This window comes from Crocuta crocuta, unplaced genomic scaffold (genome assembly GCF_008692635.1).
Source record: "Crocuta crocuta isolate KB4526 unplaced genomic scaffold, BGI_CrCroc_1.0 scaffold26, whole genome shotgun sequence".
Taxonomy (NCBI): Eukaryota; Metazoa; Chordata; class Mammalia; order Carnivora; family Hyaenidae; genus Crocuta; species Crocuta crocuta.
The window spans coordinates 9564403-9580220 of record NW_027532249.1 but is presented as its reverse complement, the minus strand read 5'-3'; the positions used below and the strand labels follow the sequence as shown (position 1 = coordinate 9580220).

Here is a 15818-nt window from a genome sequence, read left to right as displayed (position 1 = left end):
CTTGAAAACATCCCTCAGAAGCACAGTGGGCCCCAGTTTTTCATCTTTGGTTGGAAATTTATCACTTGTCCTGTCTACTTCACAGAGTCTATAGGAGAATTATGTAGTGTATTATGCTGAGAGTTCAGAAAAGTATAAAGAAGAACTATACTTTCCCGTATGAGAGCTTCTTATAGAAAATTCTACATTCTACCAGGACAGATATTCTACGTAAAATGAGAATATCTGTGTTTACTTAATATGGTAGACTAAAAACAGAGGTAAAAATCAGTTCATTAATTTTTAATGTTACCTTTCTTCCTTTATATCTTTATTTAACATGCTCTGCTTTACTACTAACTCTGCCATGCAATAGTTTTTCCATATAGCTGTATCTTCCAATTTAAGGTTTTCCCAACTCTAATGTTTCTCTCAGAAGAATTAAACTACGGTATGATACCTCATTCAAGGGGAGAAAAATCTATATTTGAAAAAGATATCTAGGCAAAATTCTCTATTTCTGAAAAAAATGAGTATCAGGAGGGTGTTATTTTCAGTATTTTTAAAAATTAATTTTTTTTTCGAGAGAGAGTCTGAGTGGGGGAGAGGAGCAGAGGGAAAGGGAGAGGATCCCAATGAGGCTCTGCATTCTCAGCACAGAGCCTGACATGGAGCTCAATCTCACAAACCACGAGATCATGACCCGAGCCAAATGTTTAAACAACTGAGCTACCCTGGTGCCCCTTAAAAAATGAACATCAAATGGTAAAAACAAAAAGAGAGAATGTGATGCTTAGGAATCAGATGGTTATTTGACAAATTTGAAAGAACAGTAGAGTTTGACACATCATGATTCATATGGTTTGAAAAGAACAATGTAAAAGCCACAGAAACTTATTTATTTGGCACATATTTCACTGTAGTATAAAGGTAAGTCAAGAAGAGATCAGAAAGCAATCTGGTATCAGTAAAATATCTCTGAGTGATAGAAAGATCAAGATCAGGCACCATTAAGAACTTACACCCCAGGAAAGACATGAAATGGTTTTCTCTGGGCATACCCTGACAAAAATTAAGCCCATTAGTTTAGACGATTACTCTAGGTGATGAAAAAGGTTGCTGATGTTGAGGTTCCCTTTGGTCCCATGATTCATTAACTAAGATAAGTCTTCTAAAAACTTGTGAATAAGCACTTTTCAAAATGGCACACGTGCCTGAGAACATTTAACAAGCTAGGAAGACCATGACAGAGGAACTTAAATACATGACATAAAGATAAAAGGGAATGTAGATACTGGAATATGAAGACAATAGTACAAACACTGACTACATCTATGTCAAAATATAGGACAAATACATAAACACCGAACAACAGAGAATTTGCAGTAGGGTTAAACAGTTTAACCCTGAGTCAGGGTTGGGGATGTGGGAGGTTCAGTTGCCAAAGTTCATATTAAGTGTGTGAAGAAAGCACTTCAGCCTTTGCAGGTGTATCTCAACATGGCTTCAAATTCAATACCATCTCATAAACTAATTAGCTTTTCCTATTTAAAAGCCAACAGAGGTTACATGATGTATATATAACTGTCAAAATTCACTCAATTGCATACTTAAGTTCCATGAATACAACAGTATATAAATTATTATCTCAGTTTTCTAAAAGCAGGGGAAAAAATCAATAGAAAGTTAAAATAAATGGTCTGCTTTATTTACGTGGGATAAATTAGAGGGACTAAATGAATATTTGTCTATTTAACTGGTGGCATTATGTAAGAGATAGACAGGGTTGCTAACCACCATGACCAAAGATCACTAACTCTATAAACTATATGTTTATCCTCAGCCTTAGCACAGTAGTGGTCAATACATTTCAGTGTGGCTAACGATCTCATTTTGATTTTGGATACAGGACATTTCCCATAAAAGATAGCCTCGTAATAGGATTGAAAGGAGCACTGCAATGTTTCTCTGTCTACTGTGTCAGAAATCAAGGGAAGGAAAGGCAGGGAGGAGGCTGTAAGATTCCAGTCATCAGAGAAGAACATGGAGGGTTTTCTAGAAGCCAGTTATTGATCAGATGAAGTCCGGAGCCTCAGAGCAATAGATGCTGTTTATAAAAAGTCTTAGGCTCCCTCTACATAGCTTCCAGGTACAACTTGCAAACAAGTCTGCTTTGGTGGATTAAAAGAAGAGATTCCTTTCTGATGGTGTGGTCTTAATCCTCCATTTTTAATAGTGCTGGGTATTTTAAGTATTTCACCAATGGCATGTTTTGTACATCTGCACTCAAGATTGTGCCAGAGCACCATCCAATCTGAAAAGACTCTTCCCTTCAAAAGACTACTTAGCCTAGGTACAACATTTTTAATATATACACACAGACTAACATACCTTTCCAACCTCTGGAAGGACAAACAAGGCTTCGGTGCTATATACAAGTCATCCTGAGGAAGGGAGAGACTCACTAGTACAATTTACACAAAGCTCTCTGTAGTTTAAGGCTCTCCAATTTTCACTAATGTGTTTCTTCTAGCTATGTAACAGCATAGGTTTAAAGGATGATTTCATCTTTCACCTGCTTCCTTCAAGGAGCCTCAATTAACCTTAATTCTATTATCCATGAAATTCTTGATAAGTAAAGAGAATGCTATTTAAAAAGAATGCTATTATCAAAAACCACTTTGAGGTATTTCTCTGGAAACAGAATTTCCTTCCCCTGAGGAGGGGAAGATATTTGAAAGCTGCAAATTTCCCTACCCTATCTGATTTCTAGATCGCACAACTGCAAAAGCAGTTGACTTAATCTTTTTCTCCGATTCTTTAACCTGCTAAATATGCTGCTACTACTTTTGATCCTAAATATATCCTCCCCCAAATTACTTTAAAATCTAGATGCTGAGCTGGAAGGGCCTTGCAAACCATATACTTCAATTCTCTTATTTCATAGATTAAGAAACAAAGGCCCAGAGTAATCAAGCATCTGCTATTCCACAATCAAAAACAGAAGAGGTCCAGTCTTCTACCTTTTAGCTTAGTGCTTATTTCAGTATACACCGGAACTGAATTCTCAGGACTGTTACATTTTGTCTTTTTTTTTTAAGTCCTAATTTCGGTTGGCTGCATAATTAAGGAGATCCTCTTTTAAGAAGATTTTAGGAAAGAGTTCTTCCAAGTGGCAGTATTTATGATCCACGGTAATCCAAAGAAAGAGCAAACTACCAAACTCCTGAAAATTATCATAAGGCACTACTTTACATGCATTCTGACATGCCTGCTTACCAAGCAAGCAAGGTTCTGGCTCAGAGAGAGAGAGAACTAACAACCATTAACTGTCAACCAAGTCAGTACTCTGACAGAAAGGCAGCCTTTTGCACAATCTAGAAAGTAAGGCATGCACTAATATATTTGCAATGCATTCACTTACAACATTAATTTTGTAAATTAATTCCTTTAGAATAATGACTCTTATGCACTCATCAGGAAACTCTGCATATGTTTTAGAAATGTTTTAACTTCCTAAATTGAGGTTGCAGGTTGTTCAAGAGTTCTAAACTTTGCTCAACTGTGTTATAACAAAGGATACGAATCAATAAACTTTAAGGGCAAAAGTGTTACTTCAGTGTCCTTTCTGGTGGACCTTGGAAAAACTGTAGTTAAACTTTAGGGTTACTGTGGGCAACAACTTGTCCAATGCTCATCAAAATAAATCACCTAGCTGACACACATATGGCCCTCTCCAATGTCACAGCAATCACTGAGTAGAACAGGTGGAAGACCATCTTTCAAACATTGAAATCTTGAGGGGCGCCTGGGTGGCTCAGTCGGTTAAGCGTCCGACTCCGGCTCAGGTCATGATCTCACGGTTCCTGGGTTCGAGCCCCACGACGGGCTCTGTGCTGACAGCTCAGAGCCTGGAGCCTACTTCAGATTCTGTGTCTCCCTCTCTCTCTGACCCTCCCCTGCTCACACTGTCTCTCTTTCTCTCAGAAATAAATATTAAAAAAAATTTTTTTTTTTAAAATGGAAATCTTGAACAAAAAATTACATGTTCTACCCCCTAACCTTCTAAACCCTAGGCAGTGCTGAATTAAAAATTGGCTTATTTGGTCAGGCAGAGAAGGACAAATATCATATGTTTGCACGTATAGGAGGATTAGGAGGAACATGATGGAGGAACCAGGGGGAGAAGAAGGGCGGAAATGGTGGGGGAAAGGGAGAGAGGCAAACCATGAGAGACTCTTGAATGCTGACAAAAACTGAGGACTGATGGATGTGGGGGGAGGGGGGGATGGGCATGGAGGAGGACACTTGTGGGGATGAGCACTGAGTGTTATGTGGAAACTAATTTGACAATAAACTATTTGTAAAAAAAAAAAAAAAAATTGGCTTATTTGAGCTCTTCTATTGACCTGATAAATAGGAAGTAGTCAAGATTTCTCAAAACAAAACAAAAAAACCAAAACCGCACACAAAAGTCCTCCTTTCCTTTTCAACTTGCTGGGAATATTTTGATGATAAACTCAAAACAAAAACTCTAAGTTTCTCAGAAAACAGATGAGATATCAAGACTACTGAGTAGGGATATACACCAGATGTAGCCTAAGGGCCAAGTCACTAATTCAGATCTTCTTTGTGACTTAACAATTTATTTGGCTTTTGGAAACATATTGATGGAAAGACACACACTGCCAGTCTGCTTTAAGTGGTATGTTAATACCACAGCAGGATGTCTGATGGCAAATTTTATAGAATAGCAGAAAGGAAAAAAGAAAATCCTCTTATACTGATTCCACAATAGACGGTCATGGGGAAAAACAAGTCCAAACCTTACACTACAGATCCATGAAAGAAACAACAGCAACTCACTGGACCTGAGCTCTGCCCACAGCGTGTGTGCGTGCCTGGCACTTGCACAAAGAGCCCTACCTTGCTGACTGGGCCCCCTTGTCATCGTCAGAGCTCATTTCCACATCCACGGTATCTTCTGCAGCAGGGGAAGCGGTCTGGTCTTCCTTCTTACTGTCCTGTTTGCATTTCTTTCGCCTTCGTTTTTTCTTTTTCACAGAACTTGAAGTGAAAACTGTTTCTGTTTCCAAGATGTGGGAGATGTCTGAACTCTGAGATGGTCTTTCATTTCCACCAGATTTCACCAAAGGGGTATCAATATCTTTAAAGAACTGATCTTCAGTAGGAATTGGTGAAGTGGCAAGGTAGGCAGGAAGCTTTTCCTTAAAGAGAACACAGAGAAAGAAAAGTCCCTGACAAAGTGCACAATGAATCAAAGCAATAATGAACTCTTTGCATATCAAATTCATAGTGGTAGGAAGGATACATAGTCCCTACAGGTAAGAATGTCACACTGAACTAAGTCACTGCCCACTCTACCCTGAATAGGTCTTTACCCTGGTGCACACAGATAATTCATCTGGTCCATGTAACTGTATACATTTGAAGGAACCAATATACCAAGTCAGCGCACGCGCGTGCACGCGCGCGCACGCACACACACACACACACACACACACACACACACACACACTCTGTAATTAAAGCACAGCCAATTAAATTTCCTGTAAAGGGGAGCTCAAAGCAGCAACAGCAGCATTCCAAGGAGGCAATATAAAGCCTCTGTCAAGAAATTTACAAAGAACAGTAACAGGATAAAGCAGAAGGCAGGGATCAGGAGCACCCTATCAGACAGGGGGCAGTACGACAGGTGAGTGAAATGAGGATCTTCGGTAAAATGTGTGTTTGCTAAATTAAATGAGGGTGGAAAAAGGTGATTAAAACAGACAATACCCTGTTAACAAATGAAATTGGTGGATTTTAAAACTGTAATGTTATTTAAAACATCCATTCAGGAATTCAAAAGAATAAGGCCCAACGGTTAGAAATAATTAAGCCCGTAATTGAACATCAAATACAAGATCAAAGTCTGGTGTTCACAAAATTAACTTCTTAGTCACTGGCTTCATCCCTTTGTATCATGGGGGAAATGGAAGAGATACAGATTAACCTCAAATAGAATAGTCAAGTTTTTTACAGAACAGTCCTAAAAATGAGTGAATTTCCATAATCATTCTTAATCAAGCTTTTGAATTTGGCTTTGGTAGACATATTACACTGGATCCAAGCAAAATTTGTGTTCACCAGCAACACACACTTACTGTGTGAGGACAGTAACTGTGATGACAGTGTATTATTCCACATGTCCCCAGGGCACCCAAGTTACAGGCTGTGGCCACCGACTTCCAGGGCTTTTTAATTCAATGGTCTTTGTTATTATAAATAAAGTTTACTGGTTTTTTTTTTAATTTTAATTTGAGAGAGAGAGAGAGAGAGAGAGAGAGAGGGAGAGAGAGAGAGAGAGAGAGAGAGAGAGAGAGAGAGAGAGAGAGAGAGAGAGAGAGAGAATATCTTAAGCAAGCTCCTTGCCAAGTGGAGGGGGCTTGATCCCACAACCCTGGCATTATAACCTCAGCTGAAATCAAGAGTCGGACGCTGAACCCACTAAGTCACCCAGGCACCCCAAAATTTACTGGTACTTTTTAAAAGCTGTTTTGTCTCTGATGGTGTTTCCTAATTCTATTACAGTACTACTTGTAATGTGTTGGGGTGATGAATAACCTAAATCTCTATCATTACAAGAATGGTTAAACTGCAGTGTATTCATACTATGGATGATTGTGCAGCTATTAAAAGGACAGGGTTAGATCTGGAACTACTAGGCTTGAAAAGGATGCTGACAATATACAGTTTAGATGAGCAAAGTCTGAGAGAAACAAAAATGTAAATAAATGGGAGCCAGATGGGTTTTGGTAAAGTTTATCCCTTTTATAACTGTAAACTCTTAGAGAGTGGGGGCATATTTTATTCACAGTATGTGGCACAGAGCAGTAATGTTGCTGGATGAATTAACATTAAAAAAAATTATAGAGAAGCATACTAAAGAAAATCTGAACAATTTGATGAAACATGGGATAGGAAAAAGGGGCTGGAAAGTTAGCACTCTCCAAGTCAACCTTGCTAAGCATAGTTTTAAGTGGAATCATAGAACTGACCATGAAAACCAGGTAACAAATGATCAATAACCCAGCCCTCTCACTCGTTGATTTACACAAAGCTTAATCAGTCACTGTCCTGAAATATACATGATTTTAAGGAACACATCAAAAATATTTTATTCTTGGGGCGCCAGGGTGGCTCAGTCAATTAAGGATCCAACTCTTGATTCTGGATCAGGTCATGATCTCATGGTCTGGGAGACTGAGCCCTGTGTTGGCTCCGTGCTGACAGCATAGGCCCTGCTTAGGATTCTCCCTTCTCCTCTCTCTGATCCTCCTCTGCATCCACGTGTGTGCTCTCTCTCTCAAATAATGTTAAAAAAAATATTTTATCCTTGTGGTAACTCATTTATTGTATCATTCTGCCTTTTGCTTCTGTCTCTGATGAGGAAAAACTTTGATTAGTCCAAGAAAACACAAACAAGGTAATATAAAAACAATTAATACATGATAGAAAAAAGTCTAGAAAGGTTTCCTTTCATAATCATACTTTGCAATGCTGCTTTACATACTGGTATCTAAATTGTTGGCTTCTCTCTAAACTAAAAATGATAAATAATCTCATTCTGTTTAATTTTTGGTGACTTTTCTTTGTGAATTTATGGAATCTACCTGGCAGTCTGTCTGAAAACCCTAAAAAAGTAGTCCTGTATCCTTAGTAACTTGAAGGTTATCATTTTTGCTAAGATTTTATTCTTTATGATGAAAACTAGAAGATACCTCTTCTAAGATCCACACTAAATCCATCAACAAGAGTTTACCACAGGACATCAGTGGATACATGGGGTGAGGGGCGAGGAGGGACTAACTGTTCTGACTCAAAGAAGCCCAACATGCAATAGTGGTTTAAAAGATACAGGCCAATTAATTTAAATCTCTTGAGGCCATAATAAACTCATTCACAAGACTATTCAAGATTAGAGAGTCATGTCCCTAACCAAAATGGTAAACATGTTTTCCAAGTATAAAGGTCACACATGTACAAACACACACGCAGTCTGCAGAGAGATACGCCTTCATTACTTAGGTGGATCTCAGTGTATTCAAGTCAAGGTGTAAACTGTAACAGATACTAAGTAAGAAGCTCGTTAAAGACAGAGAAAAAGAGCAAGCGCAAGGGCCTTCTGTACACTCTCTGTACTCTGACACATGGTGCCGAGAAAAGTTCCTTACTCCTCTAGTTCCTTTCTGACAGCTTAGTTCTTCAGCCTAAAACTAAAGCTCGTTTAACCTGCAACAACTACCTCTATAACTAATCATGAAAACTGCTGACCGTTTCTGTTTGGGGACAGGTCCTGGAGCCCAAATACAACGTGTAAAACAAATGTCACCCACTAGAACTTACATATTCCTCTTCAGTCTCCTCCACAAAGAAAGCTTCCCCATTGTCACCCAATTTCATGTGAAGATCCACTGCATCGCCATTGATTTCTATATCAATCTAAGAAGAGAAAGTATGATTTAGTATTAAATCTTTCATTCATGCTAAACCAAGCCCAAATTCTGGGTTCTCAAGCCAAACTTCGTATTGAGGTTCCTAGAGTGACAGTCTCCGAGAAACACTGCTACCTGCCCCACTATCCTACCTTAAAAAACCAAATAGGCCTGGGGAGGAAGCAGATGGGTAACCAGTGATTAAAAGAAAAATGCTGTATTATCCATTTTTGGAACACAAAATGTTTTACTTATTTAATTTTCCAAATGGCATAAAACTGGAAATGTCACGGTCAGCAAGCAGTTGAGCACTCCCAGAGTCACAGGCAGACAGGCTTCAGCTGGCACGGTTCAGACAACCACAAATTTCAGTTACTGCGGTAGGTTACCTGTAACTGCACAAAGCAGACTTCACTGCCAGCTCTTCTGCCTACAGACCACTACCTAAAAACAGGCCCAACATGATCGGTCACCTATCGCATCGCTTTCTCAGCGTGACTAGCTGGTGACGAGTGCACCAAATTACTGATGACCGGTCCAAGCATGTAGGTTACTCAGTTCAGGCACAGACACAAAGCTTGTAGTGGTAGTTGTCTCCTTGTCTCCCACTGATAAACCCATGGGACATTTTATAAAAATGGATAATTAAGAGGAATGAGCTGGCCAAGATCAAACGGCCACAAACTAAAAGTACTATTACTGGAAGTAGAATGCAAACTGAATGTCAACAGTTACAGAAGAAATAGGTGACTGCAGGAATGGGGACCCTGCTGCCATCTGAAAGGCTCAAGATGTACAGCCAGAGGCACCTGGTGAAGGGAAGCTCATCCACACAGAGGAGCAGGGTGGCTATGACAAAAAGGATGAAGATGGCCCAGAGGAAGCGACGTGGGCAAAAAATGCCACACTGAAGGAACTCTAACATAGTTCATGACATTGAATGTTTCAGAGATGGAAACCTGAAAGCTGATCCAAACTGAGAAAAGCATATAATGATTTGCCAAGACAAAAGATGCTCGTTCTGTATCCTAAGTTTTACATCAAGACGACAAGCACTGTTCAAACCAACTAATCTTGCTAAGTTATTTTACAAAGAAGACACTTTAGTTCTCAGTGTTCCTAATGTTTTAAATTGCAGTGTACTAAACACCAATTTACGGTTTTTCATTTTCTTATACAATTGTAACTGACAGTAGAAATTTTTGAAGTTTTACAAAAATTTGTGAAAGTCATGGAAAATAGCCTAATTGTTTTTAGTTATTAAGTTTGCTTTGGGTTTCAACTTGCCCAGTCATTTTTTCACATGTATATATTTTTTATGAATATAATTTATTGTCAAATTGGCTTACATACAATACCCAGTGCTCATCCCGTCAAGTGTTCTCCTCACTGCCCATCACCCATTTTTTCCTCTCCTCCACCACTCCATTCACCCTCAGTTTGTCCTTTGTATATAAGAGTCTCTTGTGGTTTGCCTTCCTCCCTTTCTGTAGCTATTTTTTCCCCTTCTCCCACTGTGTTCTGTTAAGTTTCTCAAGGTCCACATGAGTGAAAACATATGATCTCTGTCCTTCTCTGACTTATTTCACTCAGCATAATCCCTTCCAGTTCCATCCATATTGCTGCAAATTTGCCCAGTCGTTTTAATGATTTATATGACCATGCAAAGTAAGGACTGTTTATATATAATAATACTACTCACCATTTAAAAATAACAGTCATTCATCTGTAGACTATGAATGTTTTTAAATATCTTATAATAATAATAATATCAACTTTCAAAAGTCTTACAGATAAACTTGTAAACTCCAGTTTTAGACTGGTTCAGGGGACATAATGCTTATAAAAATCCTGTAACATAATCACACTAAGGGGTAAGGAAGAAAACTAAATATTCTAGGTCTAAAGACAAAAAGAATTATAAATAAATATTGTAGTAATTAAAAATCAATCACAGGGGCGCCTGGGTGGCTTAGTCGGTTAAGCGTCCGGCTTTCGCTTAGGTCATGATCTCGTGGTTGTGGGTTCGAGCCCCGCGTCGGGCTCTGTGCTGACTGCCAGCTCAGAGCCTGGAGCCTCTTTCGGTCTGTGACTCCCTCTCTCTCTGACCCTCCCCTGCTCACGCTGTCTCTCTCTCTCCTAGAAATAAATAAAACATTAAAAAAAAAAAAAATCAATCACAGAAATGTGGGTTAGAAATTCTGAAGCTATTTTATGTGTATTTTAGAACTGAACAAATAAGTAAACATATTGTGGGGTAATAAGAGCCATGTTTCTCACTGTCAGAAAAAAGTTATAAACAAGGAGATGAGAAGGAATCTTCTGGGAATGGACTGGAATCAGAGGAATCAGTGTGAACTCATGACTTTTACATGATTTTACATGATTTTTACAAACAAATGTAGGTACGTGTATTTACATACAGAGATTTTTCCCTCTCTGTCAGTGGGCAGTCATTGCCTAGAAGAATGACATCTCAGTAATGAGCACACCGACTGACAATTATCCTTTGTTTCTAGACACTACTCTCTAATAAAAGGAACCACTGCTCCTCAGAGAAACAAAATAATTACATTTCCAGGGCTGAGGCAGGTAAAGTAGATTCTTCTCAAATATCTCATCGTGCCATTTCTGGCCATTCTGACCAATTTCATGGTGCCATTCATGCCATTTCTGGCATTTGAGCGAGAAGTGCTCAAAAAAATCATAGGAACATATCAAAAGGACTCAACCTGAAGGAGCTACCTACCAAATGCCAAATCTGGGATGATTTGAGGAACTACATAATGATAACCCAAATGGATTATGACCCAAAGAGTAAAATTAATATTCAGAAGTTCATACTGATCTAAATAAATAACTGAATAAGTATACAGAAGGATAGCTCTTCAATACAGTAGAATTTCAGTTAATAAATGGACTAGAAAGGATGGAAACAGAAAATCATTTGGCAACCACCACAGTAATAACTGTTGCAGGCAAAATTCATCAATGTATGCTCAAATCCATGGGTGGAAGTATGATGAAAAACAGGATATTTGCACAATCTCCAGTGTCTTCCCACAAATAAATTTATAGTGGAGAAATCTAGTAAACACCACTAACCAAGGGATCGAAGTTAATTATCACCAATAATGAGATATGGCACCATGATGGGCTTCCTAAGATGATGCACTGAAGGGCACACTATCACTCTGTGTTATTCTTCCCCAAACGAGAAAACATCAGACAAACTCAAACTGACGGACCATCTACATAATAACCATTCTGTCCTCTCCAAAAGTCAAGGTTGTAAGGAAAGACAGAATGGTTACCAAATATAGAATGATAGACAGGATCACAGACAAAAAGAAGACCATAGTGAATCTGAGTAAGGTCTAATAACATTATACCAATGTTAACTGCCTAGTTCTGATAAATTGATAAATTGTACTATGGTCACGTAAAATGTCAACATTAGGGGAAGAGGTGGGTGACAGATACAAACTATTTAAAATACATTTGCAACTTGTTTAAACATCTAAAGTAAAGGAGTTAAAAATATATCAGTGTCATAAAAAACAAAGACTCCGGAAAAGTCACACACTGGAAGGGACCAAGAGACAGGACAGCTAAGTGTTCCATGTCATGATTATGGTGATGCTTTCATGACTGCACGTATGGTAAAAGTTTTTAAATTATATCCTTTGAATATGTGTTACTGTGTGTTAATTTTAAAACAAAAAAGCTGTTAAAAAAAGATAACAGAAAATGAGAAAAATAGGCAATATTAAATATAAAATAACAAAATCCTATGCAAATTCCTATTTAAGAAATGTTAGTAAAATTATTATTTTGTAAAAACCTCATTTTTCTTTTACTTCTTAAAAGAAAAGGGTACATTAAATAAGTTTCACAGGACAAACATTAACTCATTTCCCAACTAGGTTCTTAATGTTTTATATTACTGTGAATATTTATGGCTTAAAAAAAGCTGGGTAGGACACGAAATCTAACTCTTCTAAAACCAAGTACTGCAACAAATCTCTGGGCTAAAAAAAATTATTTTCAGGTAAGTTTAAAATTAGTTTCATAATGAACTGGTGGAAGTCACATAAGCATCTAGAATCATCTACTTCCGAAGCACCTCTAACAGCAGCAGCTTCTACAAAGGAAGAATGTTTTCTAAGTTCCGTGAGGGCTGATGAAGTAAATAAATAGACATATTTTTCCTAGACTGTAAGAGCAAGGGGACTGGGAAAACTAAATTTGCTCCATAATGCCAAATATTAGGTTTCTCAGGAGGACTTAAATATGTAGCTGCATTTATTCAACTAGAAGTTGGACATAAACATAACTGAAACTATCATTTGTTTTTGATTTGTGGTTGTATAAATTCAGCTAAATTATACACAAAAGAAGTACTTTATTTTACCTTTAATAAAAAAATGAGATTCAAACTAGTATCCTTCAGAATTTTCATCTGTTCAGACTATCCATTTATCCTAGGTAGCTGGGAAAATGGAACGGTGCCTCTTTCAGAATGCAAATTTGGTCTGGTTTTAAACCATCTTAGAAAAACTCACCCTTCATTTATAGCCCTTGACTTCAGTGATCAAATAGGACATTTTCCAACATGACTAGTCTCTTGATCTGACTCTAAATGGAGTTTGGTTCCCCTCAAATTAAGTCTAACATCAAATTGTGTCAATACTAAGGATACCTAAAAGAATACCCCACAAGCTCTTTAGGCGACAAAGCAAAAATATTGTGAAATATTTTGAGAGATGGCATTAAACTGGAATAAATGCTTCCTAAGGTGATTATTTTAAAGAGGGTACTCATTTTGATGTATAAACTTATAAACTGGTATCTAAAACAATATTCATATCTATAGTCATACTTCCTACATTGTGGCTTAATCTTGCTCAATATCTATGACAGACATGTTGAAATAGAACTGATTTACTTTTTAGAAATACTGGCTATAGCAGACACTTGTTCTGGCATGCCATTCCTCAGGTAAGAATACCTCTGGTGTCCTCTGGGGATCTACTTATCCTCTATTTCAGACAGTTTCAGGTGTGGCTGCAGAGAGAGGAGCTGCTGTCCAAGCCACATCAATCAGTACATTCCAACCCAGCTATAGTGACTGGTCCGCAAGGTACATGTGACTCAAGTCTGACAGGGAGGTTAAGCACTGATACTTCTGTAGGAAGAAGAGGCTCTCTTTCCACTAGGGTTGCTGAGTTCATGGGAAGTAAGCCTGGAGGTACTGTGGCCATCTTGCATGAAAGAGAACACACAGTAGGGGAGGCAGTGCTGAGAGGTGAGCGGAGACAGAGTTCTGGTTAACACCCTCAAAGAGTCGATCAATTCAAATGCTCCTGGACATCAGTTATACAAGCCAACAAATTTTCATTTTTGCTTAGGCTAGTGGGAGGTGGATTTTTGTCACTCACAATGGAAACTTCCTGTCTAATACACTGGAATATTTAACTTTGATAAGTAATCAAATCATTGGTTTTGCTTGTTAAAACAAAATTAGTATTTTAAAAACAGCAACTGCAGGTTTACCTTCTGAAATTCAACTCTTGAGTTATGAAACATACTGGGAGTAGTGGTGTTCTATCAAACAAGAACATACCAATGACAGTGAGAAAATTATTATACTGTATTTCCCTAACCAGAGGCTATAAGATGATTATAATTTCCAGTCCAGGCGTCACCATTATAGGTGTTACCATAATTGGGGTCTTAGTGTAAAATCTGTGAACAACTTTCCCTAGTCCAAACTGACCTAAAATAAGACAGTTAATCCAAACTGCCTGAGTATCTCAAGGCAGACATGGTTTCGGTTTTATTATCACAGGAAAGCTGTGTTTTGGTCAAAGAGCCAAATTTCCTCCCAAACACATCCTTTGGGCTTCTGGGGTACTAGTACAAAGAAAATTTCCCTTTTCCTGTGTCTCATGGACAGACTATTAAAATCCAAGGGTTTGACAAGACACAGAGAACACAATCACTTGGGTAGCCTGGTACTGAACTTGTACTACTTTCTTAATTAGAGGTGCACAGCACGTAGAAAGAGGTATGTTGTCTGTCCGGTCATCAGTTATAGATGCACAAATGCTTATGTACATATCAGCCTGCAGATTCCATTCTGAAAGGCCAAAGGACTTAACCAATCCACTGATCAAAACCCAGATCACAGAAAAACAAAGTGCCATATAAGCCGTTTCCTGAATAGATCCTTGCACAACTAATGGGAAATTTCAGTGCATAAACAATTTTATACAGATTCTCCCAAAGCAGATACAAACTGAAAGTACTAGAGGTTAGTGTTAATGGCAAGAAATAAAAATTCCAAGAAGCTAAACTGTGGCTAAACACTGCTTTGCAATGGAAAGCTTCCAAGTTACTAAGTGAATTGTGATTGCTTTTGGTTTCCAAAGGGTGACTCTGAACAGAGGCTACCACACAAACCCTGCCACCCTGCAAGGTGGCTCTGCAGTGGAAAACTGATCTATAACACTTTGAAAAAAAGATGTGTGTTTTGGTGGAGGGGTAGGTGGGGAGAATATATAGTTGTATGAAACCCATAAGCCTTTTCTTCCTTTCTCAAAACAATGTAAGTTTAATTAAAACAGAAACTTCTATTTTAAAGAATAAGATCAGCTATGCAAAATAGCCAGAATCTGAAAACAGATGTTTCCAAATTATGCCAGTGGTCCTCTAACACCTAGCTCTGTGACCCAAAATGGTGTGGGTCTTTCATTGTGCTTTATAAACCTGACAAAATCTCCTAGCACTGTTTAAGTAGATAAAGTGGGGTAAGAGTACAAAGGGAAAATATTACCATGTACCTGCAAAGTTTTATTACCAGCTCAGGTTTCTAACTTGATTGACATCAAATATACTAACATGTCTTCCCACTGCTCCATTATTTGAAAGAGAGAGGATGTAAGAAAAAGTAAAATACAAAGTATCTTCTTTCTGAATGAACCTTCTCTGAAATAAAACTAAAAGCCAACAAGCCCATGACCTGTGGGTTTGCATTTAGTAAGTTCTGGAGACAAGTCCTGGTATCACTAACAAAATTTAGATACAAATAAGATTTAACAGCTTTGTCAAAACAAGAAAACTTGGTATTAATTTTACTTAAACAAATGCAATGTATTTTTGATTACCTCAGTCTATTCCATTCATAACTGGTATGAAGAGACTGCCCCAAATATTTTAAAGTGCTATATAAGGTAAAGAAACTTTTTCTAAATATACCTAACCTTCCCCATTTACAACTCCAGTTTATTTTGCTCCATGAGGTACAACAAATGGGATTATGAAGATAAATTTCAGCCT

General features: G+C 38.0%; 1 protein-coding gene across 1 annotated transcript in view; it reads right to left on the bottom strand.

Annotated features, from left to right (window-relative positions):
- The window catches only part of LPIN2 (lipin 2), a 66631-nt gene that overhangs the window by 25516 nt on the left and 25297 nt on the right, over window positions 1-15818 (bottom strand). Inside the window, exons 3-4 of the mRNA XM_077778058.1 lie at window positions 8389-8484; window positions 4906-5207 (exon numbers count right to left, since the gene is read on the bottom strand). Coding sequence (XP_077634184.1) covers window positions 4906-5207; window positions 8389-8484 — 398 coding nt within the window. The remainder of the gene's footprint in view (window positions 1-4905; window positions 5208-8388; window positions 8485-15818) is intronic.